General features: G+C 44.9%; 1 protein-coding gene across 1 annotated transcript; it reads right to left on the bottom strand.

Annotated features, from left to right (window-relative positions):
* Positions 1–566: 566 nt before the first annotated feature.
* On the bottom strand, positions 567–25,009 carry snx7 (sorting nexin 7). Its single transcript, XM_084475431.1, has 9 exons — positions 24,786–25,009; positions 23,578–23,829; positions 22,079–22,189; positions 21,434–21,592; positions 19,231–19,429; positions 11,038–11,237; positions 10,030–10,128; positions 8,227–8,379; positions 567–1,136 (listed from the first exon to the last, which is right to left on the bottom strand). The coding sequence occupies exons 1-9, from the start codon at positions 24,867–24,869 to the stop codon at positions 1,053–1,055; spliced, it is 1,341 nt and encodes a 446-aa protein (XP_084331557.1). The 5' UTR covers positions 24,870–25,009; the 3' UTR covers positions 567–1,052.
* Positions 25,010–27,233: the final 2,224 nt, after the last annotated feature.

The raw sequence follows: 27,233 nt of genomic DNA, 5'->3' as shown, positions 1-27,233 counted from the left end.
AGAAACCCACGCAGCTGTAAACCGGTCTCTGCTGGTCTCGCCCACCTCCCCTTCTGAAACTCTCGTATTGTTCTGCAGTGAAGCGTGATTCATAAGAACAGAACAGAACACTTAAAGTCGTTGCGTTCTACGATAAACTCGCCCCATACGAGGGACGGGGGGGGGGGCGGGAGGCGGGGGGCTGCCTGTTCCAACAGCCGTTTACTAATGGATGATCAGGGGGCGTAACGTACGTGGCTTCACCGTTCGTCCGCCGTGGAGCGGCCTGTTGAGCTCTTCCTGGAGGAGACCATTAATTACTCATTGGATGTGTTTGGTCCTGCTCCGAGGCTCAGGATGGGTTCTAAACACTCAACAATACGCCTATTCATAGTCTGACGCCTCTGCAGGGGACGAGTGGCCACTGGCCGTCATCAGAACTCTTTACTCTACAAAACCTTTGGTCCATGTCCTGGGTTGAAGCTGCTCCAGGCACGAAGACGACGCTCTTGTGATGACACACATCTTCCTTCAGAGTTTTCCTACAAATTATATTGTTTAATAACAAGCAATCAATTCCATTTTCATGTACCAAAGTGTCTTTTAATTTCATTACGGCATTTCAGCAACTAAAATTTCTACCTTTTTACAAGTCATAAACAATAAAAGAATCAATCGAAAGAGTATAAAACATTAGTCAAATGGAGTCAGATCGGCTGACCTCCTATCTCCTGTCAAAATTGGGCTACGCAAATCGACCAAACTTTGGAATCATAGTGTTTCTTGATTGGCTGGCATCAGGATCAGACCGGGTCAGGACCTCATCAACAGGCCGTGTCCCAGAGACGCGTCAGGCAGGGAGCGTCTTCCTGATCCAACACCTTGTATTTGGAATGCTAAAGCTAAGCTGGATCCCGGTTAGGAATCATGGAAGTGAGGTTAGGGTTCACCCTGCTCTTTGGCTTGCTCCCGTCAGTGTGTGCGTGCGCTTGTGTTATATTATCCGATCATGGCACAGTGTACTTTGGCACGTTGAGTTTTGGTCTTGGGGGGGGGGGGGGGGGGGGGGGTCCTCATGCAGTGGGTGAGTGTCTGTCTTCCTCCTGGCAGGGGGGGGTCTTCTGGGACAGGAGGAAGGTCTCCCACACGGCCAGACACTGCAACACAAGACAAGGCTGTTAGCATGCAGGACTGTTAGACTGAACGGCAGGACTCTGTTAGACTGAACCTCAGGACTCTGTTAGACTGAACCTCAGGACTCTGTTAGACTGAACCTCAGGACTCTGTTAGACTGAACCTCAGGACTCTGTTAGACTGAACCTCAGGACTCTGTTAGCCTACACGGTGGGCCTCTTGTGGTGCTCCTGGCCCCTGTATGGCTGCTACTGGGCAGTATGCTGCTACAGTATGTCCTCTAGGACCTTCATCTGAAGCTGAATATTGCACGCTGGCCAATGTCTGGAACATGAAGAAACACTTATCAAGTATGATCATAGTTTATTCACACTTTAGAAGGTCATCTCAAGCCAGATGGTTTGGGCTGCATTTAGTCCAGTCATTAGAGTCTGATCTGAACCTGGCTGGAATGAGTCCATGAGACGCATTGGGGAGCAGAGGATCATCACTCTAGATCATGAAACAGGCAGACAGGACTATGAGGCAGACAGGACTCTGAGGCAGACAGGTCTCTGAGGCAGACAGGACTCTGAGGCAGACAGGACTATGAGGTTTCTCAGACGGGCTCCTCCAACACAATCCCACACTTCAGAGGAACAGGCCTCAGGCCAGCTGAGCGCGTGAGGAACACCAGGCACTGAATCAGAGGCTGTCAGAATGTAAGGAGTGCCTCACATGACCTCGCCTGGCACCCGGTCCAGACCCCCCCAGCGGGCGACCGGGTGGACAGCGTGAGGCCCTGGTGACACCATGTGACCTCTGGGAGGTTCAGCTGATGCACAACCAGGGAACACAACGTGACGGGTCTGGGCATTGTAGCTCCAGAAGCTCTAATGCAATCTCTAATCTCGTTTTACTATATTAGGGAAAGAGGTCTTTGTGATGAAACAAATGAACCAAGTGTGTTCAAACTCTCAACTCCAGGTCGTTGGCCCCAGACTGTGGAACAAACTCCCTCTTCATGTTAGGCCAGCCCCTTCAGTGCCCATTTTCAAATCCCTCCTAAAAACTCATTTATTTTCTCTTGCATTTAACTCCATATACGTTTTATTACTGTCGGTGTCCTTTTTTTGTGCTTTAAATTGTTTTTATGTTATTTGTGTGTTTATAGCTAGATAGTTGATTTGTACAGCACTTTGGTCAACTGTTGTTCTTTTAAAGGGCTCTAAAAATAAACTTGACTTGACCACCAAAACACCCACACCAAGTATATATGTGGTCTGTACACAAATCTACATCCATGTTACCATAAGACACCACCCAAACAGTATCAAGTAGAACCATGCTACAGTCCTGGATGGAGTGTAAAGGATGGTGTTTATACAGCAGTGTAAAGGATGCTGTATATACAGGATGATATGTATGAGAGTGTAAAGGCTGAGGTATATACAGGAGTGTAAAGGATACTGTATATACAGGATGAGATGTAGAGGAGTGTAAAGGATACTGTATATACAGGATGAGATGTAGAGGAGTGTAAAGGATGCTGTATATACAGGATGAGATGTAGAGGAGTGTAAAGGATACTGTATATACAGGATGAGCTGTAGAGGAGGGTAAAGGATACTGTATATACAGGATGAGATGTAGAGGAGTGTAAAGGATACTGTATATACAGGATGAGCTGTAGAGGAGGGTAAAGGATACTGTATATACAGGATGAGCTGTAGAGGAGGGTAAAGGATACTGTATATACAGGATGAGATGTAGAGGAGTGTAAAGGATACTGTATATACAGGATGAGATGTAGAGGAGTGTAAAGGATACTGTATATACAGGATGAGCTGTAGAGGAGGGTAAAGGATACTGTATATACAGGATGAGATGTAGAGGAGTGTAAAGGATACTGTATATACAGGATGAGCTGTAGAGGAGGGTAAAGGATACTGTATATACAGGATGAGATGTAGAGGAGTGTAAAGGATGCTGCTTCTTTACTCAAATCTTTATTTTATTGTATTTCCCAAACAGGTTAGCTCTCCCCTGAAACCCTTCGTTCACACTCTATTACAACGCGCATATGGTAGAAAAACCTCTAACCCGTGACCAAAGTAAGACCTATTGGAGAGAAGCTAATGACACACACACACACACACACACACACACACACACACACACACACACACACACACACACACACACACACACACACACACACACACACACACACACACACACACACACACACACACACACACACACACAGAGCTCTGGTCCAGCGTTGCATCTCTGTTGCTAGGAGGTAACCATGGCGATGTCTCTAGTTTTACTCCCTAATGCATCACACTATAAATAAAAGGGCAGAGCCACAGTGAATGCTAATGTCCTAATACGCTGTTCCTAACCTTAAGCTAAACAAACCCTCCACCTCACCAGCCTTTCCACTTACAGGATGACTGGTGGCCAATCAGGGAGGAGCACGTTTTCCCCCAAACCTCTGTGATAAGCAATGACAATGAGCCGATTTGTGTTTGAGTATGAGCCTGAGCGTGCATTTGTTAACCTGCTCTGACTGTAGAAACAAACTGACAGGTGCCTTGTTGAACTCAACCTGTCGTCACTCACAACACAACTCAGAGGTGGAGAACACATATTTGTTAGTCACCTATGTTGGTAATATCCTCCATTAGGACTCGGGCTGTGTTAATATTTAAATAAATTAGCCATCATTAAAATCACCAACGAAAACCGTCCACAGTTTGGGCTTTCTATTGAGCTCCACCTGAGATGATGAAGTACAGAGAGTGTTCCTCCAGCGTCTAGAGCTGGAGGAGATCATGTGAAGTCACTCAGGATTGACTCAGCACAGTGGACGAGGTAGAGAGGGACTACAATCAGTCCCTTGTGTTGTGAACATGGTGGATCACCAGGGGTCTGAGTGGTGAACATGGTGGATCACCAGGGGTCTGAGTGGTGAACATGGTGGATCACCAGGGGTCTGAGTGGTGAACATGGTGGATCACCAGGGGTCTGAGTGGTGAACATGGTGGATCACCAGGGGTCTGAGTGGTGAACATGGGGGATCATTTTTAAGTACAGGTTTTACAGAGCGACGATGAGGATAGGCAGCTGGCAGCTCAACGTCTCCAACAAAGAAACTCTTGGGTTTTAATGACATTTCTTTTCGTCAGCCATCTTTGGTTAATTGGATAAAAAAAAAAAGTCTTAAAAAGAATGAGTCATATTACAGAATGCACTGTCGCTATGGAGAAGTCAAAGGTTCACATGTGATAGATGTGCAGACGTTACCATCCTGTGAGACCATCTGGTTAACCTGTCAACATGACCGACCAATCCGGAGGCTGATAATTAACTCTGATTATCACCCAGAGGTCCTAAACGTTAACGCTGTGAGCTCCGCCTCCTTCAGCACCCACCCTGCTCCTCCTCCCACCCTGCTCCTCCTCCTCCACCCTGCTCCTCCTCCCACCCTGCTCCTCCTCCTCCACCCTGCTCCTCCTCCTCCACCCACCCTGCTCCTCCTCCTCCACCCTGCTCCTCCTCCTCCACCCTGCTCCTCCTCCTCCACCCTGCTCCCCCTCCTCCACCTCCACCCTGCTCCTCCTCCCACACTGCTCCTCCTCCACCCACCCTGCTCCTCCTCCTCCTCCACCCTGCTCCTCCTCCTCCACCCTCCTCCTCCACCCTGCTCCTCCTCCACCCTGCTCCTCCCCCCCCCCCACACCGGCCTGCTGGCCTCCATAAGAGAAGGAGCGACTCGGCTCTGATGAATTATTGAGCTCCAGTGCGGGCGGCCTTGGGTCCTGTGCTGAATAACAATAGAGCAGCTCCTCAATCCACTGATGGGTTTGTACCGAACGCCATTTGAGCCCCAGAAGCAGGACTGTGAAGTGTTGGGTCTTTGCCATTCCACTCAGTGTAGTTGTAATAGTAGTAGTAGTAGTAGTAGTAGTATTGATAGGGTTCAGTAGTAATTGTAGTATTAATAGTAGTAGTATTGATAGGGTTCAGTTCTGTGACTGTGACGGACCACACTTGGAAACAGCAGAGTTGCTGTGATGGAGGACAGACCGTATCAACTTCTGAAAGCATTCTACATCAACCTGTAACCATGAGGTCACCTTCTGAGGAGCCAGTCATGGTAGGATGGATCATGGACTGAGCTGCTGCTGCCCTCTACTGTGAACAGTGGGGATGAACATCATCCACCCCATAATAATTCAGAAATACATGAATGGATTGTAATGAAGAACTATCCTGTTATGTTATTGAGAGGTACTACCACGACCATCCCGCTCTGTTAAAGCTGTACCTCCAGCATGGGGTTCACTGTGGTTCACTGCAGGAGCCCTGCATTAAACCACCTTCTCTCCTCCTCCTGGGTCCAGTAAGGTCTTCTGGTCCTTCTTCTAGATTAGAAAAAGGCCTACTGGTTGTTCTTCTAGATCCAATAGTTCTCCTGGTGATTCTTATTGATCTTATATAGTCTTTCCTTCCCTTAACTCAGCCTTAACTAAGTGATCTTAAACGAGTCGAAGAAGCCTTAACTCACCTTCTCGTAATAGTCCAGGTTCTAAACTAAGCAATCTTAACCTAGTTGAAGGAGCCTTTTAGGGTCGTGTGATATGGCAAAAATATCATATCACGATTTTTTTCAGGCAGGATCACGATCCACAATCTTATCACTATTCTTTTTCATGTTTGTTTTTAAGACTATTTTGCAAGTTACTGAACAGTACAAGTTACTGTTTGACTGTCAGCATACTATTTCGGGTGTTCTTTTGAGGTGGTTAAAAAGGTTTGTCGTGTTGCCATCCGACGCGCAAACCTTATCTTTGCAATTTTTGCAAATAACTTGTTTGCGCCGTGTCGGTTTTGGAAAATCCAAACCGGTTCCATATTACAGACATTCAATTATTTTTAGGGACCAACTCCTCCGTGTTCTCATCCATGCCGCTACGTTGCCAAATAAAAAGTGGGAGGGGATTAAATCCAAGGCACTACCTACTGTTTGCTATCATTGGTTTATTGGTGTGTCTCTCTAGGGAAGGCGTGTAACGGACTAGCAAATTGTGTGATTTAAGATTTGGCTGAGCAAACAACTATGGATGCGTATGAGCCATAGAACTGCAACCGATTGAATGTGCACTAGGGCTGTCACTTTTGAGAAAAATCGAGTTCAAATGGATTTCAATACCGGAAAACACCGGAACGGAGATTCAATCACAAATGTATTACGTGACAAGGGGAGACATAAACAGGACTTAGGCCATATACTCTTTGTTTGAAACAGGTTATCAACTTAATCAAGTGGCACTATGCATATCACAAAATTAGGCTATGCAATGAAAATCAAAAATGGAATCGGAACTGCACAGTGCAAACAATGACGTGACAACTTAAACAGGAGACAGCAGCAGGAGTAAAGCCTAAAGCCTATCTGCAAGAAATAATAATTTCTTAATGTTGTTTGCTAGAAACACCTCTACGTCTATCAACTTGATCTGGAAGTGCGGCTCTCTTTTTATTCACGATGTTACCTGCGGCGGAGAACACACGTTCAGAGCTCACAGACGTGCCTGGCACACACAGCTATTTGCGCGTCTATGTTGAGAGAAGCGGGTATTTGTGGCAGCCCGTGTCTCTCCACCAATACAGCGTGTTGCTGTCTGTGGGGATGACTTGGGGTCGCAATTTATCGCTCAGGCTGGCTGCTCTGTGCGCATCCATTTTTGGATTTTAAAACACAAACGGTCTAATCATAGACCGTAAAAAATGCGCTACACAACATGGCACTATATATCAATTATATCTATTTGAATACGGATATGTCACGTCATATTTGAATGCATATTCGAATATCGAATAAAATGACAGCCCTAATGTGCAATGTAGCACGATACTAACAATCTCTCTGTAAAGGCAGATCGCGGAGACATTTGAGACATTTTAATCATTCACAATCTAATATCGCACACCCCTACCTTAACCCACCTTCTCGTAGTAGTCCAGGTTCTAAGCAATCTGATGGCGCATTTCCACTGGTGGGTACATTTCGGACCCAGCACGCCTCAGCCCAGTAGTGAGGGTGCGGTATAGCCCAGCTCAGTTACGGCGCGCGTTTCCACCGCCGCCAGTACCCTTATGGTAGGGCGGGGTTTAAGCCGGACGGTGATAGCCACGGCAGCTACGTAAGCATCGTGATCTCATAGCAGCCCGACACAGTGTTAATAAATACAAGGAAAAAGAAGAACGCACACAATGAACAAAGAGCAACAATGTAGGACGTCCAAGGAGGACGGCAAACCTTTGCCCGACATTTTTTACAATAAACAAAGCTTTCGGCGTTGTCCAGAAATACCTTGTGGGTAATGTGTTTGTTTGTTATTATCCCCCTGTCGCACGGAAGGGACGATTCTGTCGACCAATCAACGGACAGCGCGTGTAGCTTGAAACCTCCCGGCACCCTTTCAGGCGTCTCAGTACCTCAACGGAGGAGTACTGCGAGACGAGAACGACTCAATACGGCTCAGTCCGGATCATGCCCACCTTTGGCGGTGGAAACACGACCCGTGCCGCACCTTTGCAGACTGAATCGACCCGCACCCTCCGGTGGAAATGCACCATTAACCTAGTTTAAGGAGCCTGAACCCACCTTCTCGTAGTAGACCAGGTTCTTAACTAAGTGATCTTAGACTAGTTTAAGGAGCCTTAACCCACCTTCTCGTAGTAGTCCAGGTTCTTAACTAAGTGATCTTAGACTAGTTTAAGGAGCCTTAACCCACCTTCTCGTAGTAGTCCTGGTTGTTAACTAAGCGATCTTAACCTAGTTTAAGGAGCCTTAACCCACCTTCTCGTAGTAGTCCAGGTTCTTAACTAAGTGATCTTAACCTAGTTGAAGGAGCCTTAACCCACCTTCTCGTAGTAGTCCAGGTTCTTAACTAAGTGATCTTAGACTAGTTTAAGGAGCCTTAACCCACCTTCTCGTAGTAATCCTGGTTGTTAACTAAGCGATCTTAACCTAGTTTAAGGAGCCTTAACCCACCTTCTCGTAGTAGTCCAGGTTCTTAACTAAGCGATCTTAACCTAGTTTAAGGAGCCTTAACCCACCTTCTCGTAGTAGTCCAGGTTCTTGTCGGCAGTGGAGACCAGCGCCTCTCGGAGGTCGGTCCTCATGGAGCCCCCCCAGCGCACCCAGTCCCCCTTCAGGGCACTGTTGGCCGTCTCCACGCGCTCCTCCAGGCCGGCCGCCTCCTCCTTCAGCTGAGACAGAGAACAGAGACGGAGGTTCACCAGAGAACAGAGACGGAGGTTCACCAGAGAACAGAGACGGAGGTTCACCAGAGAACAGAGACGGAGGTTCACCAGAGAACAGAGAACAGAGGTTCACCAGAGAACAGAGATGGAGGTTCACCAGAGAACAGAGACGGAGGTTCACCAGAGAACAGAGGTTCACCAGAGAACAGAGACGGAGGTTCACCAGAGAACAGAGACGGAGGTTCACCAGAGAACAGAGACGGAGGTTCACCAGAGAACAGAGACAGAGGTTCACCAGAGAACAGAGGAGGTTAGCCAGATGCAGGACGTCCTAGCAGAGGACAGCAGGACATTACATACATACATATTACATACATCACTGTATTTACTGCTTTCATCATAAGCCAGAAGATAAGAAGATTGTGTTAAAAAGTGTGTTTCCAAGCCTGGAGCAGCCGCCCCCTCTAGTGGCCACACTGCGCCAGAACACAGTCAAGCAGTTTGACTCTATGGAGCACTGATGTTGGTGTTTGTTGGGGCAGTGTGAAATCTGGAATCATGTGTCATGTGACACTCTGCCCGCTGGCAGCTGACGGACAGCTGACAGCGTGCGTCAGCGGGCTGCAGGAGAGGAGGAGAGAGAGACGGGTCCCTCGGCTAATGAACCAGGGATACAGACTCCAGCTGCTCTGAGCTGCTGCTAGGCTAAGCTACCAGAATGTAACAGATGGAATTAACAATAATTAACAATAACAACAATTATAACCATTTACAGGAACGTGCTGTTCATGTATCAAACCCTTCCTCTCCCCTTGCCATCAGGACCGGCTCCTCTTCCTCTTCCTCCCTCTTCCCTCTAGTGTGACGGAGAGGAGGGGGTCTTATTGCACATTTAGCCAGTAACCCTTACAGCTCTTCCACACCGAAATCCTCTGCACAAGTACAGAGAGGAGCTCTCAACAAACATCTAGATCCAGGGGAAAGCTACAGTAATGTAGGTACAGTTACTGACCAGTCCAGTACTTTCTCCTGTGTCTGGACACTTCTAACCCTCACTCATGTTGTGTTCTGGTCCCCGTTAGAGGTGAACCCCTAACCCTTCCTGTCTCTGTGTCTTAGAGGTGAACCCCTAACCCTTCCTGTCTCTGTGTCTTAGAGGTGAACCCCTAACCCTTCCTGTCGTTGTGTCTTAGAGGTGAACCCCTAACCCTTCCTGTCTCTGTGTCTTAGAGGTGAACCCCTAACCCTTCCTGTCGCTGTGTCTTAGAGGTGAACCCCTAACCCTTCCGGTCGCTGTGTGTTTTACAGGTGAACCCCTAACCCTTCCTGTCTCTGTGTCTTAGAGGTGAACCCCTAACCCTTCCTGTCTCTGTGTCTTAGAGGTGAACCCCTAACCCTTCCTGTCGCTGTGTCTTAGAGGTGAACCCCTAACCCTTCCGGTCGCTGTGTGTTTTACAGGTGAACCCCTAACCCTTCCTGTCTCTGTGTTTTACAGGTGAACCCCTAACCCTTCCTGTCGCTGTGTGTTTTACAGGTGAACCCCTAACCCTTCCTGTCTCTGTGTGTTAGAGGTGAACCCCTAACCCTTCCTGTCTCTGTGTGTTAGAGGTGAACCCCTAACCCTTACTGCCTCTGCGTGTGTTGTGTTCTTCTTACCGTCTCCAGGTCCACCTTCTTTGAGGCAGACAAAGATGTCAGCGTGTCGTTCTTGGCCTCAAACTCAGCCTGGATGTGGTCCCTTCTCCTCAGCACCGTCTGTAGGGCGGGAGGAGGGCCGTGAGGAACACACCACACACACTCCTCTGTCCCTCGCTCCAGGCCGTGAGGACACACCACACACACTCCTCTGTCCCTCGCTCCAGGCCGTGAGGAACACACCACACACACTCCTCTGTCCCTCGCTCCAGGCAGGCGGGGAGCCCATCCAACCACCAAGAACCATCGCTCCCATTAGCTACTACTGAATGATACGTATATGAACATCATTAATATGAAAAATTGTCAGGATAGGAGGAATACTACCCCGTTTCAAGAATTTGTACATTAAGTTGACATGGAAGCAAATACTAAACACATCATCAAATTAACTTATTAAAAAGATTCCATCAAGTTTCAACTATAGTATGCAGATATGAATGATATGAATGATGTATCAAAAAGCAACAATAAATCATAACATTATGGTTTGGCCAGGAGCCAAACTGCTGCAGAGATGATTCAGATATCCACCAAGAAAGCTGTAATTAAATTACAATATGAATTGGTACCTGGGTTGATTAGCATGTTTTAATTAAAAGTTCAGCAGATCTTTAATTAATGACAGTATGGCTGGGCTGTCCCACGGTGTAATCAAGTCCTGAACTTCAGGGCATTAGAGTCGGCCCATCGTCTGTCAAAGACACGCAGCAGAACAACAACAAGAGCAAGTGGACACCTGCTGGTCCTATCTCCAACATCAATATATACTAAACACATAGGGAGGAAATGAACCAACGAGGAACAATAAGGGGACACCAGGAGATGTATTTTTACTACTACTAATACATCTCATCAGTAGATGAGATGTATTAGTGGTAAATGTATTAAATGTAGATTAATACATCTCACCAGGAGTTTTTTATTGTTATGACTTTTACTTGTTATGACTTCTTCTCATCCCTGTACCTTGAGGGTGTCTGCACAGAGCAGGTACTGATGGAGGGTGGGCTGCAGCACCTCTGTCAGGTGACGGAGCTGTTCCTCCGTCTCTCTGCCGCAGAGGTCCAGGCAGCCGGCAACGCCCCTCAGGGGCTCCGACAGCTCCGTCTCCAGCTCGGCCCACTGGCTGTAGAGGGGCCCGTACTGACTCAACTCCTCAAGGTACTCTGCAGAGGTGGGGGGAGGGGATTGTCATTGAAACTGAATCTGATGGATACTTCTATTTTACCTTGTTGGAACAAGATGTTTAAATAATTTCATTCATTCATTCATTCATTCATATATATATACACACACACACACACACACACACACACACACACACACACACACACATACACGTTTACTTTACCAACAGGGGACTATCGGTTTTCATCAACCAAGTGTGGACCTCTATTTCTGGTCATTTTAAAAATACAAAAACATAATACAGAGTTTAGTTTTAAGTACTTTTGTCATAATATAACTTCAAATTGTTGTTTTTTATTTTTTTAAAGAAGTTGCCAAGAGGGGACTTGAATCCTTAAGCGATATTTACATATCTAAGAGGGGACTCCATTCACTGCAGCAGGGGAGCTGTCTGGGCCTATTGTTTCACTCAATGAGTGTTTGCCAACCGCAACTGTTGCTTCTGTCAGTCTTAACAGTACAAGAGGGGACCTTCTAGTGAATTTAATTGTGTATAAAAATAAATGCTCTGGAATCTATCTTGAAGAGAAAAAATAATCTATTTATGTAAATCACAGATCCCACAATTGTCAGAAATGTTTCCTCAAAATTGACAGTTATTTTTTTTTAAAGCAAACATATTGTGCACTCCCATGTTTATAATAATATAAAAAAACTTAAAAAACATAATTTCAAGATATATTTAGAACAGTTAAAAAATGTGTTTTGCGATTAATTTGCGAGTTTACTATGGACAATCATGCGATTAATCACGATTAAATATTTTAATTGATTGATAGCCCTAGTTAGTATTTTTGCTCATGACAAAATTTCCCTCATGAAATGTCTAAAGGCTCTATGAATTATTTTTTACTATAGAGGAAACAGTAAACTATTTTTTTCTAACCTAATGAATACATAAATGCTGGAGTGTAAGTGTCGCTCCATACCATTTAACAGGGGACCAGTGTCATTTTGTACAGGCAAAGAGGGGACTTCTGTCATCCTGTACAATCCAAGTGGGAACCATCTTTTCTGTTTAACAGCACAAAGTAATAAAAAAATCTACACATTAAACTTTCTTTGAAGGTCTGTATACTATTGTGCAGGTTCTGACATATGCTGTAGGTAACTCCATCAAAAAGACAGATGATAGCTTTAAGGCTGTTCAAGTGCAGGGAACAGTGTTTGTTGATTGATTGAACCGTGATAAATTGTGGTAGTTAAAACTGAAGTCATGTTATTGTGGAAAAATATCATTTAGAAAAAACTGTCCCATACATAAGTTCACATTCAAAGAACAGACAGACTTTGTGCTCTAAAAGATGGTCCCCACTTGGATTGTACAACATGACACAAGTCCCCTGTTAAATAGTATAGGGCGACACTCACACTCCTGCATGGATCTATTCATAAAGTGTGGAAAAAATGTTATCCTCATCAATACGTCATGTGACAAAGCTTGACAAGAAAGAAATAATTGTTTAGTGTTTTGTCAGTTTCAGTGTCAGAGATGTTTCCTGCTATATCTCTCTGCAGAGGGATATGAACATTTTGTCCCAGATCCTTAAGAGGATATTCAATTGTTTGCAAGTAGAAATGCTGCCTGGAAACAACTATTTAAAAATAATGACAAATAAAGATTCATCAGATTGTCAACAATGCAAGAGTTAAGTCAGCTAGAAGATTGATTTAAACCCAAAAGGCCACTGTTAAACTACCGTATAGATTTCTTCTACATTTCTTCTTTCTTTCTGATTATCACACAATTGATCAAGTAATGATGAACACATACTGGTGAATAAAGAGGTGAAACCATTTCAAGGCTGTCAAAAATTGCGGAATCTCAGAATTTGATGTGAGAGTTTGCATAAAGTGGAAGGCACACAACCCATGCAGCAATTTTTTTTTAAATAATTGTAGGTATTATAGTCATAGTTCTTCTTTAGTCCTAGCTCAGCTCTTTATTCAACAGGGTTGACTTTGAACAAAGGTAGTGGTTGGAAAAGAGTACAGGTCAACTTCCCACTTTTACTTGCAGCATGCAGTTACCACAATGTATCAATCAATATTTTAAAATGTTATCCTGGTAATCCTTATCAGTGGTACAAACAATGACATAATGATTTTCTGATCTAAGACATAGGCTTGTTAGACAAAGAATTTAGTAATGAAATAATTGAATAAACGAAACACTGCATACCTTTTTATTTAGAATAATATGCATTTTTAAATAAAGGGCATCTTTCTTTGCATATATATAGTGATGATATTTAGTGATGTCTGTTTGTTTTTTTATCATCACTATATATATGCAAAGAAAGACGCCCTTTATTTAAAAATGCATATTATTCTAAATAAAAAGGTATGCAGTGTTTCGTTTAGTGATGTCTGTTTTTCTGTCTGCTGTACCCTAGTCTCTTGTGATCAAGGGAATGTGATCTCAATGAGCTCACCTACTTAAATAAATACTATGTAAATTAGGGAATATCTTTTGAAGGAAGACTGTTTTGAAGGAAGACTGACAGTACAGTTCCACAGACTTGACAAGGAGGATCTAAGCTTTACATGTCTTGCAACTGCAGGTTGGGGGTTAGGGTTAGTCAAACTTAGGCCCCTGAGTGCCCACTATAGAAAGGCCTAACGACCATCGTCAGCTCCAGGTAACCATCCCCCACACTGCAGACGATTAGACAGACACAGGTTGAAACAGAATGATGAGCAGAGAGCAACAGCATCTGCTAAAATACCCCCCTCCCCCGCTCTAAGTCTCTCACTTCTCAGAGGCAGCACTCACTCAAGTTAGGATCTGTGAAGGGCATGGTTGCTGGTCACTCAACTTCTTAATGTCCACATAATGAACTAAACCATAAAAAATATAATATAATAATATACAACTGTTTCTAAAAAGGTGTCTATGAATGCAATTAAGTCATTACTACACCATGCACAATGCCATACTATGAAATTATCATAGAGACATTAATGATTATTTAATCAATCAGGCTCCTTTAGATATGCATTTCACCCCATCAATGTACTGGTAATTTTTCATGTCTTTATGTATTTTTTTTAAATACCTTAAAAAGGGTTATTTTCCTCCAACACAAGTCTGAACTAAGCAGCACAAAGTATGTAAATCCATTCCATATCTCAAAATTAGACCCCCCCCCCCCCCCCCCCCCTAAAAACGGTATATAATGTGAAACAAAATTGTATAGTTACAAAATCCTACTCTATCTCTTTTATTATGATCACAGCTATTTATTAGAATTCAAGTGAATAAATCAGCTAGTTTGATATTATCTATAATAAAACTGGCATGTCTGATCCTAAGATATATATATATATATATATATATATATGTGTCTATGTGTGTGTGTGTGTGTATATATTCTGGACATTTGAGTTCACCTTTTATCTACATTGCTGAGGCTATAGTGAGAGGTAAGTTCCACATGTTTACCATTCACCATGTATTTCTCGATTAATTCAATATTTTCTTCAACTATGTTGTAAAAATACTGTTCTGAGATTAAAATACATGATTCTCTGTTCAAATCAGTATGAAGATAAAAACAATTCATGAAAGAAACTCAGTTGCTTTGGTTATAATTAATAAGCCAGAAAATGGTGTATTCTTACAATCTGGCCATAGCATTACATGCGTAACTATTACAACATATTTCAAAGGAGTAGTTTGACCTTTTGGTGAAAATACAGATTTGCTTACTTGTCAGGGGTTAGATTCGAAGATCACTGCCACTCATATTTGTACACTAAATCACAGCCAGGAGGCTTGTAAAGTAAAACAAAACATAAACATGATGGCTAATTGGTATGTTGTGACAGTTATTAAACTTGTATCATACTTATATTATCTGAACAAGATTGAACAAAATTCAAATTATAGACACCCCAACTGTCAATGGAGACATGTTTGTATATTTATATTTACACATTTTGTTACCCATCATTTATCTCAGGAATTTCCGTATGTGATGAGGACTTCTCTCATTCTTAACAATATTAAACATATGCTTTGTAAACTGCCATTAATACTTTTACGTATTGTTGACACCTAAAATGTAGAGTGGCCTTTATTTGTTGAGTATAAAATTAGACTGTGAAAAAAGTAGGCATACAGAATGTTGGTTAAAAACTGTAAAACATAGTAGTTGTGAGTGAGGGGATGGTAGGTATGATTAGTGAATTAGATGATCAATCTACCATTCTTATCAGTCAAAGTTGACACTTGGTATTGTTAGGAACCTCTACTTCCTCCTGTGATATATGAAATCATATGCAATCATTTAAACTCTGCTCGACCATATCGACCATATTGTATATTTTATCTGTGAACAGTGTTCTTTTGATTGATTTTCTAGAAGAGCTATTTTACAGTGAAAAGATCCATGTTGCCTGTGCCTATGTTAAATCATAAATGTGATATCAGCATATTTTGACCAATTTTTTTAAATATTAGTCAAACAACAGCAAGGATCAACAAAGCAAAATTCTCCACTATCAGCCTATGTGATGATGAGATGTGTCATCACATCCTCATCCAACAGCATGATCTCAAAGGCTCAGGAATCAGTGCTTCAGTAGAAAAGTGTGAGGTGATTAATTTGAATAGAGACTGTGGGGGTGGGGGGTTGAATGGATTTTCAGGGGGGACCTAAGTATGTAAGAAGTATGCAAGTATGTGTGTGGGGGTTGGGAGAGGGACTCTTCACACCAGTGTGAGTGTGAATGTCACTCTATGCTATCTAAGAGGGAACTTCTGTCATTATATATCAGCCAACAGTGGACCCCTGTCATTCCATACAATACAAGTGTGGACATTTTTCTGCAATGCAACAATTCAAGTGCATTTCTTTAAATATAGATTTGGGACTGAAGTACATTATAAAATTGGTATCACTAATTGTAAGATGGTAAATCAAGGTACATTTTGGGGATTGAACAAATTGAAAGGTCTTGACCCTAAAAGTATAAAATTCTTTTAGCACACTTATTTATTATATATTTTTTATTGGTACAAATTAATAGATATGATCTTGCTACTGACTGTTCTATTCCTAATTACAGCTTAGTGTCTGTTTTCTTTTCCCTACATTTTTAAATTCTAAAGTATGCTACTTACTACTCCCTTGCCTTCTGGGTAGCCCTTTAATTTATTTATTTAATACAGTGTCATAGTCGACAATTGTTAAGCGATCCATTAAAGCTTCTCATTAAAGATTCTGTTACAAAAACGTACTAACATCATGTTGGACAAATAATTATTACATTAGTTGAGATTACTATCTTTTCGTTACAATATATTTTTGTTATTTCCTCTTTTGATAAAAGCAGAAGTGTGAATGTCGCTCCACGCTATCTAAGAAGGGACTTGTGTCATTTTGTAATAGCCAACAGTGGACCCCTGTCATTACATACAAAAAAGTGTGGAACTTCTTACTGTAATGTAAATCAACAGATAAAATGCGTTCCTTTAACCATAGACTAAGCAGTTTGCAGTTGTGAAAAAAATAAAAACCTTATTAAGTTGTCCATTGTATCTCAAACAAACTTATGATTTCTGGGCCTCTATCCTATATACCATGCTAAAGTACTCTATGGCAATATCCAAAATAGCAAGTTCTGTTGTTGCTATATATATATATATATATATATATATATATATATATATATATATATATATATATATATATATATCATATTTAGATTGTTATCTCTTAAGAACTATCAATTTTACTTATTTATTTCTTACTCATCTATAGCCGCTTTTCCACCGCCAGTACCAACTCGACTCGACTCGCCTCGACTCAACTCGGTTTGGTTGCGTTTCCATCTAAAAAAGTACCTCTTCAATGTGGGCGGGTCGTAGAAAAGAACCTCTCCACCATGGGCGGGTCGTCATTAGGTTTTAATCACGGGAGACGCGATTCCCGGGAAATCTGAATCTGATCAAGACTATTTCCTGATTCCCGGGAAAGGTTATGATGGGAAATAAAATAAAATAAAATAAAAAGCGCAATGACTGCGCGTCTATTGTTGTCATACGGTAACGTTGATAGAGGCGAAACTCGAGCCCTAGGAAAGGAACGACACTGAAACGAAACAGCGAAACGCCGGTCCGTGGACTCCAGCCACGCCGGACACACACAACCACGCCCGACACACATAACGACGCGCAGCCTAACTCTAGCCCCGGGAAAGGAGCGACACACACGGCGAAACGCTGATCAGTGTCCCCCTCGGGAGCGGGTTCGTGGACTCCAACCACGCCGGACACAACTTAACTTGAGTGAATATTCCCATTTACAGCCGCTGGCCAATCAGTTACCAGCAGCCTGTTTACGTCACACAAAAGTACCTACTCCGCTGGCATGGAACCTCGACGGAGGTAGTACTAAAAAAAAGTACCCGGTACTAGGTACCAGGTACTTTTTTTGCCAATGGAAACGCAAATAAGGCGTGGCGAGTCGAGTCGAGTCGAGTAGGTACTGGCGGTGGAAAAGCGGCATATTTTGGAGTGTGAATGTCACTCTATGCTATCTAAGAGGGGACTTCTGTCATTATGTATCAGCCAACAGTGGACCCCTGTCATTCAATACAATACAAGTGTGGACATTTTTGTGTAAGGCAAATCAACAATTAAATTCATTTCTTAAAATATAGATTGGGGACTGAAGTACATTGTAAAATGAGAAGATTTGTAAGATGGTAGATCAAGGTAAATGTTGGGGTTTGAACAATTTTAAAGGTCTAGACCCTAAATGTGTCATTCTTTTACCAGACTTATTTATTATAATTTTTTATTGGTACAAATTAATATATGGTCTTGCTACTGACTGTTCTCTTCCTAATATATTCCTACTAATTACAGCTTAGTGTTTGTTTTCTTTTCCCTGCAGTTTTAAATTTTAAAGTGTTAATGTCACTCTATGCTATCTAAGAGGGAACTTCTGTCATTATGTATCAGCCAACAGTGGACCCCTGTCATTCCATACAGTACAAGTGTGGACCATTTTCTGTAATGCAAATCAACAATTAAAATGCATTTCTTAAAAAAATAGACATTGTAAAATGTATGGAAATTACTAATTGTAAGATGGTAAATTAAGGCACATTTTGGGGATTGAACAATTTCAAAGGTCTAGACCCTTAAAATGTATTTTAGTTTTTTATAATTTTTTATTGATACAAATGAATAGATAGGAGCTTGCTACTGACTGTTCTATTCCTAAAAACACTAACAAATCATGTTTGACATTTAATTATTACATAAGTTGAGATTACTATCTTTATCGTCTATCCTGTCTGTCTGACTGGTTTTCTTTACTAAGTAGGCTGTTTAACAGCCCTCTAGTCTGAATGACCTCCTGGGGCTGCAGGCCGTTCACACAATAGAGGAGTGTGATTGAAGCGACGTGTGTGAATTGGTCATTGAACTCCCAGCTCTGGCCAGCAGAGGCGCTGCTGAGTATGGACTAAACACTCACACACTTTCAGGTCCCCTCTTGGCAAAAGTTGAGAAAATGCACCAAAATGTTTTAGGCATGTTTTTAGCTTGATTTAAGGCATGACCAAGAGGGGACCTGAAAAATGGGGACCCTCTTGGCTCGGAGGTCCCCTGTTGGTGAAGGTGTTACGACACCGAAGTCCCCTGTTGGATAGTTAGGCAAGTGCACACACACACACACACACACACACACACACACACACACACACACACACACACACACACACACACACACACACACACACACACACACACACACACACACACACACACTGTATTTCTGTTTCTGTTTCTTTGTATATTTCTATATTCTACGTTTATATCTTTGTGTATACATATTTATATATTTATATCTATATATTTCTGTTTCTATGTTTCTATATATTTCTATCTATACATTTCTATATCTATATATTCTATGTTTCTATATCTCTGTCTCTGTCCGTGTGGGGCCCCACCATTCTGCTCCTTGATGATCCTCTGGGTGACCTTGTCCAGGGCGGCCATCTTGCAGCTGAAGTCGTCTGCGTACTCCTGCATGGCCCCGAACTCCTGGGGCCGGGCCCTGACGCCCCGCACCGCCAGGGCCGCGGCGCGCACAGAGCCCCCCACCCGGCTAAGGAAGCTGGGGCCCTGCTTCTTGTGGGCCGCCAGATCCTGGTCAGGGTCAGAGACAACGTGAGACCAGGCTGGATCTAGATCATAAAGTATATCGCTCACCACCGCCGCAAGAGACTCAAGACTCACCTGTTAAGAATTCACCTGGACTCTGAACAAGAGACTCAAGACTCACTGGTTCAGAGTTCACCTGTTCAGAGCTCACCTGGACTCTGCATAGCCTCCCCCATTACCCCAACACCCCCCCTCTTGCACACTTATTGTATGTTTTACGTCCTGGCACTTAAAAATAGTACTTAGCTAGCTAGCTTTCTTTGTTGTATATACAGTGAATTGGTTAACATAGCGCCAAGCACTGTTAGTGCGTGGCACTTGGTTCTATGAACATCCTTACTGTACTGACAGCGATAGATTGTTGTTTCTCTTTCTTCAGACAAGTCGCATTGGATAAAAGTGTCTGCTAAATGCCCTAAATGTTAGATGAATTATTGTTTCCAGGCCATATTGGATGGTACCACAAATTCACCATCCAACTATAAAAACAGCATTGGATACTAGTTGATGAAAGAGTTTTTTGGAGTGCGAGACCGCTGACCAGTGTCGACAGAATGGGTTGTGTTATACTTAGTTTCAAGTCATGCTGGAATGATCCACTCCGTTCATGTGTTGCTGCTTCTTGTTGTGTTGCTGCTTCTGTTGTGTTGCTGCTTCTTGTTATTTTGTCGTTCTTGTTGTGCTGCTGCTTCTTGTTGCATTTCTGCTTCTTGTTGTGTTGTGCTTCTTGTTGTGTTGTGCTTCTTGCCCCACTCTGTGTTCCAGACAGAGCTCCAGTTTGGTCTGAATGGAGGGCTGATAACTTGTGTTTGTCTTAATCATTGAACCCGGACACTGCAGTCCATTATGGAGGAGAGGCCCAAACAACAGCACTGATTGTGCAGCTCAACCATAAGAAGGAGAATGAACCAGAATGGAAGACAAGCAGGACTTTGACTTGGGGCTGCCACTGAGTTAGTAAGCTGCTTTAGCACTTAGGGATTATAAAACAGGCTGTGTGCATGTGAACGCATACTTGCGTGCATGTGTATGTGAGTGTGTGTGTATAGAACCTACTACCAGCAAAAGAGTAGGAATCCCGACTATTAAAAACCAAACAAGGACCCTGAACAGCAGAATCAAGGGATTGCAGTTCAGTGAAATACGTGCTGCTGTTCCTATGGTGGATTTGACTACAACCACACTTATTTTAGACATGTTTCATCTAGAAAACAGATGTTCCATCTAGAAAACCTGTAGAGGCTGGAGGAGGAGCGTTCTGTTCCCCAGGCACAGGATCAGTAACATCAGCTAGTGTGGACTAGTTGACGTAGAGGCCACAAACTTGGCCACAAACTTTGAGCAAATCACAATTCACACCTAACCCTAATCTAAGCGCTGTGGATCCCTCCAGTCAGGCCAACCTTATCAGTCTCGCCCCTCATCAAAGTAAGAGTCTCTATAAGACACCTCCTGACGGGCTGGAGCAGGCCAGTGGCCCTGAGAAGGACCCCAGAAGAGGGGCTCCTCCCAGGGCGCTACAAGGGCCCAGGGGCCCCAGAGGCCCTACGAAGGCCCCCGGAAGAGGGTCTCCTCAAAGGGCCGCTACGAGGGCCCCAGCAGCCCTGAAAAGGACCCCAGGGGAGGGTCTCCTTCAAGGGCCGCTACCAGGGGCCCCTGAAGAGGGTCTCCTCCCAGGCCCGCTACGAGGACCCAAGGTGCCCGGTGGACGGGTACACAAGAAGAAGCAAAGCAAGGGTTGAAGTGAGTCAACCCGCCTGTTTCACCTCAAATGCAAACACTGAGATAAAGTTTGCAATGAATGCATAAAAGTAAATTTTATCAAAAATATCGACAAAAAATAAAAGCATCCGATTTGGTACGCCCGTTCAGAGTCCATCAGAATCATTGTGTCCATGAGCGTCTGAGGCCCCACTACAGCGTCACAGAGGAGACCAGGGAGGTCCATTACATGGGTCACCCGTACAGGGGCACGGGGGAGGAGCTCACCTGCTCAGTGAGGAAGACCTTTAGCTGCGGGCTGCGGGACAGCAGCGGATGCTCGGCCGTCTTGCTGAGGAAGGTCTGCAGAGCGCGCCTCCGCGTCTCGATGAAGTCCTCGCTGAAGCGCTCCACCAACCCCTTCATCACAAACTTCTCCGGGAGCGGCTGGGAACGGACAACTGACCGTTAGAAACTGTTGGAGGTTATCACTTCAGAGGCACGGTGATGAACCCAGGAGGACAAATCAATCCAGCACCAACTGCTGAAGCATCGTAGGACATTGAAATGTGTTCCGTCTGAGTAGATCAATAGTAGTGAGAACATGTTGGTTACCTCAAGAATACAAAGCAGGTACTATCAGACTTTAGATTGACACAAGGACAGACCAAACTTATTCTATAGCTTCAGGCCCATTCTGTATTGGGTGATAGCTTCTGTCAACAGTTTTGTTTGGCCATAAACACAAGCATCACAGCACGCATCACAGCAACAACATGCTAAAGCTAACTTGTTTAAAAAGGCAGTAATGTCTGTCCTTAAGGTTACTAGAAGGTTCTACCCATGTGCATCACAGCAGTAACAACACGCTAGAGCTAGTTTGTTGAGAGCAGCAGTATGGGGTCCTGAGGGCCTCTAGAAGGTTCTACCCACGTGGATGATGAGGGTGGGGTGGGCCTCCTCCAGTTGGCCCCTCAGCCACAGGAAGTCTTGGTACCGCCTGTGCACCTCATACTCGCTGGAATCAAAGTCCCCGCGCGTGGTCTGGAGGGCAAAGGTCAAGTTAGGAAAGGTCAAAGTAGGGAAGTGTCAAGTCTAGCTTACAAAGTGTAAAGTTACAGAGTGTAGGTCAATATTTGTGTTTATTACACGGCTCTTCTCAATGCTGTGGAACGCTCCGTTTACTTGCATGGGCCTTCCCGACTTCCGGTGGTGAATTATTTTTCAATAATGACCGTTGCTAAGCATATAATGACCGCTGTCAGGGAAAGTGGAGTGATTCACGTCTCTCGTATCACTCCGCAAGTAGTCCGGTAACTTATCAACCCCAGCGGTACTCGGTTGCTAAGCGACATCAACGTCTTTGGCAGACTATTTCTCTGCTGATCAACACTACGAATGGTAATTGTAAAAAGACACACCGTGTGAAGTTATTTTTTCTTTTAGTTTTGGAAAGTCGTCGTGTAATAAGCGGGATAACGTATAGAACGTCACCAGTGATTATATAAAATAAGCCCCTTCAGGGCGAAGCAAGACACCTCCGCTTCGCGTCGGTGTCCTGTTCGCCCTGTCTTATTTCCCGATAATGACCAGCATTGCATACATTATCCCTTACATATTGTCAATGCATAAAAAAAAAACAACCTCTGTTGATGTACTGTATCTGTATCTGTGAATCAGATATAAGTCATTTTAAAGGGGTAGTTCGGAAATTTGGACATCGGACCTCATTTCCAAGTGAGCCAGTGTGTTATTTTTCATTGGAGATTGTTTTCAACATGTTTTATTCAGTCCTTCTAGTTGCAGAAATCGCTGGTGCTAGGCTAGCGCAAGTCGAGGGGAACTGCTAGCCTGCCAATAAAAACAGTTTTACCCACTCCACAGTACACCCGAGGCAAACCAATTATAACGCCCAACTATCGATGTAAATGTCTGTGTTGATAGAATAATGTTAGAAATAAAACTACCCTTGCATCACATTGCATTTAGTTTATAATCCCTGTAGTTGGAAGCTTTGTGTTTGCTTAAATGCATCAACGTCACCCCGGTATCGACTGATGCTGAGCCTGTTTCCTGTGCTTGTTGTGTTCAGGGGTCACTCTGTGCTGCTCATCCATCATCACTCTGTGCTGCTGTTTGGCTAAAAGGAGCTCTTTAAGTTAGTGGTGGTTAGTAGTGGTTAGTGTTATGAGGACCGACTCACCTTAAAGGAGCTCTTTAAGTTAGTGGTGGTTAGTGTTATGAGGACCTTCTTTAAGTTAGTGGTGGTTAGTGTTATGAGGACCCTCTTTAAGTTAGTGGTGGTTAGTGTTATGAGGACCCTCTTTAAGTTAGTGGTGGTTAGTGTTATGAGGACCCTCTTTAAGTTAGTGGTGGTTAGTGTTATGAGGACCCTCTTTAAGTTAGTGGTGGTTAGTGTTATGAGGACTCACCCGTGCCAGCACCCGGTACACGATGAAGGTCTCGATGGCCGTGACCTGACTCTCAGGGTGGTCCACTGTGACAAAGAGGTCTCTGGTGGGGACCCTTCCCCTTCCCCCGACCGCCTCCTCCTCCTCCTCCTCCTCCAAGCCGTACTGGTTGACCATGGACCCTGAGGACCGGACCAGGGACCCGGGGGAGTGGACCAGGGACCCCTGGACCACGGGCGAGGACACTGAGCTGCCACCAGCCCGCGACGGATTCTGACAGGAAGAAAGGGAATGGGCCATCAAAACCAAACTAAACATGCAAGAGCAGAGCAAGGGGCCCCAGAGGAAGGGGCCCCAGAGCAAGAAGGGGCAACAGAGGAAGGGGCCCCAGAGCAAGGGGCCACAGAGGAAGGGGCCCCAGAGGAAGGGGCCCCAGAGCAAGAAGGGGCAACAGAGGAAGGGGCCACAGAGCAAGGGGCCACAGAGGAAGGGGCCACAGAGGAAGGGGCCCCAGAGCAAGAAGGGGCAACAGAGGAAGGGGCCCCAGAGCAAGGGGCCACAGAGCAAGGGGCCACAGAGGAAGGACAGACCACTGAACAGGCTGATCCCAGTAAACAGGCTGATCCCAGTAAACAGGCTGATCCCAGACCAGTAAACAGGCTGATCCCAGTAAACAGGCTGATCCCAGACCAGTAAACAGGCTGATCCCAGACCACTGAACAGGCTGAACCCAGTAAAAATGCTGATCCCAGTAAACAGGCTGATCCCAGACCACTGAACAGGCTGATCCCAGTAAACAGGCTGATCCCAGACCACTGAACAGGCTGAATCCACACACCAGTCTACTTCCTTCGCCCTTTCCGGTAAACCACCACTGCTGCTGGTGCTGGGGTCAGCAGAACCACAACAATGGGCTCCACTTCAATGGATCGGCTTCAATTAGGGCCGTTTTGACAGGAACGGAACGGAAACACTGTGAACCAGATCGGGGCAGAGCCCGTAAAGAGGGTCCGGAAAGAGACCTGAGTGCAGCGGCACCTCACTGGAGGAAGACTCACGGTCCTCACTGTCTCACTGTCCCCACTGTCCTGTCGTCACTGTCTCACTCTTCTGGGGCTGGCCTCACTGTCTCACTTTCCTGAGGCTTTCCTTACTGTCTCACTGTCCTGTCTCACTGTCCTCACCGGAAACAAGAGCGAGCCTGCAGTAAGCTCCTCTGCTGGTGTTACCTTGCTGAACACCTCCAGGTCCTCGTCCTCCTCCAGGTCCAGGTCCTCCTCCAGGTCTCCGGACCGGACCGGCGCTGCGCTCATAGCGGGATCAGGGTGATCAGTGGTCGGGATCAGGGTGATCAGTGGTCGGGATCAGGGTGATCGGTAGTACGGATCAGGAGGATAGGTCGTTTTGATCAGGAGGATCATCAACACCAGAGTACTTCACACTACTTCAAAGTTTTGACGCCAGTGCGCAAACACGGAAATGCGCGAGGGGGCGGGATAAGGGACCATAAAGGGGAGGATTTAGCGGAACAGGTGTCCGGTGTCTGGAGCACGTGACCTCTGTCACGGGTTTTACGCCTCTTGCCCACTGTACACGTCCGTGTATGGGGATGGGGGCTTTTTGACGCATCTATGTGTTTTCCCGGGTTGTATAACAAAGGCGATTTCATTTGACAGTGCACTTGCGTATATTTGCATAACGCGATCTGATTGGGTGACGGATCCGTCGCTGCCTGAAAGTTAAACTTTTCTCAACTTTTGGACACAAGACTTGACGGACGGACCCACAATTTCTTTGCATTTCGAGGGAGCCCCATGCAAAGTCAATGAGATGCGTCCGTTGACGGAGGTTGACGGTAGTGTGGTAGTGTGCACGAGGCGTCAGACTAGAACTTGAGGATCACGTCCTGTCTCACGCCCAGCTCGCCCCATGCAGACAGACTATCACACCACCAGATGTCGCTGTCTCACCGCTCATCGCCTCCTGTTTACTGACCGCCTGTTGGTCGGCTGTTTGGCAGGCTGCTCATGTGTTATTTCACTGGGTGTGGAGCTAAATATGCAGACGGAAAGTGAAACACACAACAGATTGTAGACTTGGTGAGGGAAAGCATATATTGGTGAATATATTGACTGCTTTCCCTGTGATCAATTCATGTTATCCTGGGGATACTGGGGATTGATGGTCTCATTGCTCAGTGGAACATTACCAATTATATCAGATGGACACATGATGGTCAATACTTACTGACTCCTCGTCCTAGCCTCTGTTTTATCTACCTATCAATCTATTGATCTGTATATCTATCACCATATCACATCTATCTCATCTCGCTCTTTGACTTTCTATCCATCCAGCCCTCTCTCTCTCTCTCTCTTCATTCAATCAATATAACTGTCTAGTCTGCTACCCCCGCCACACACACATCCACACACATAGACACACACACACACACACACACACACACACACACACTAACACACACACACACACACACACACTATCTTCATACACACAGCAGGGTTCTGCTATATTTTCTCTAAATGCACAACACCGACGGCATTACAAACAATGTGTCCTTCCACATTTGGCATTTTGCAATTCAAAATGATGTGAGCGCTGCGGCGCGCTGCGGAGCGGCATAACGAGCGGCTCCGCTCTCACATTAACATACAGGAAGCTGGGGAAATGTCGGCGCCATTATCGCATCTGGCCTTTGCCAAACAAACTGAGAGGAAGACGAAGGCTATAGGATGCATTTATGACTGCTGTGCGTGCGTTCATGTGTGTGTGTGTGTGTGCATGTGTGTGTGTGTGTGTGTGTGTGTGTGTGTGTGTGTGTGTGTGTATTAGACAGTATAAAGCACAGTCTACATTTTGTGTCCTGTGTAAATGCTGGCACGTGTCACCTTGCACAGGGACCTGTTGGTACTTACTTGGTGAGGGAAAGCATATAGAGAGGGCTGGTCCTGAAGCACCTCAGGCCCTTGGTGCGGGACTGCCTGGACCCACTGCAGTTTGCGTACCAGACTGACATTGGCGTGGAGGACGCCATCATCTGCCTGCTTCACAGAGCTTACACGCACCTGGAGAGGCCGCAAAGCATGGTGAGGATCATGTTCTTCGACTTCTCCAGTGCTTTCGACACCGTCCAGCCAATCCAACTGGCTAAGAAGCTCTAAGCGATGCAGGTGGATCCTGACATGGTGGCATGGATTACTAACTACCTCATGGCCAGTATGTCAGGCTGCGACACTGCTTGTCAGACGTGGTGACAAGCAGAGAACTTTGTGGGATGGTGTGACAGGAACCACCTTCAGCTCAACACCGGGAAAACCAAGGAGCTGGTGGTGGACTTCCAGCACAGAAAGAGCCCCCCAATACCTGTTTCCATAAACGGGGAGGGGGTGGAGATGGTGGACACCTACAAGTTCCTTGGGGTGCATCTAAACAATAAACTGGACTGGTCAGACAACACAGAGGGCCTCTACAGGAAGGGACAGAGCAGGCTGTTCTTCCTGAGGAGGCTCAGGTCTTTCAATGTGTGCACTAGGCTGCTACGGATGTTCACCAATCTGTGGTAGCCAGTGCCATCTTTTTTGCTGCAGTGTGCTGGGGAGGAGGCATCGGGAGCGGAGGTGCCAGCAAGCTGAATAAGCTGGTGAGGAAGGCGAGCT

The sequence above is a fragment of the Micromesistius poutassou genome, assembly GCF_964030765.1.
Source record: "Micromesistius poutassou genome assembly, chromosome: 11".
NCBI lineage: Eukaryota > Metazoa > Chordata > Actinopteri > Gadiformes > Gadidae > Micromesistius > Micromesistius poutassou.
The sequence above is the reverse complement of the archived record's forward strand: the minus strand, read 5'-3'. Positions and strand labels throughout refer to the sequence as shown.

Excerpts from the sequence above, each read along its gene's own strand:
- snx7 (XM_084475431.1), bottom strand. The coding sequence starts at position 24,869 with ATGAGCGCAGCGCCGGTCCGGTCCGGAGACCTGGAGGAGGACCTGGAC. Across the intron at positions 11,238-19,230 it reads GATCATCAAGGAGCAGAATG|AGTACCTTGAGGAGTTGAGT; the intron begins GTGGGGCCCCAC and ends CCACCTCTGCAG. Across the intron at positions 10,129-11,037 it reads TCTGTGCAGACACCCTCAAG|ACGGTGCTGAGGAGAAGGGA; the intron begins GTACAGGGATGA and ends CCCGCCCTACAG.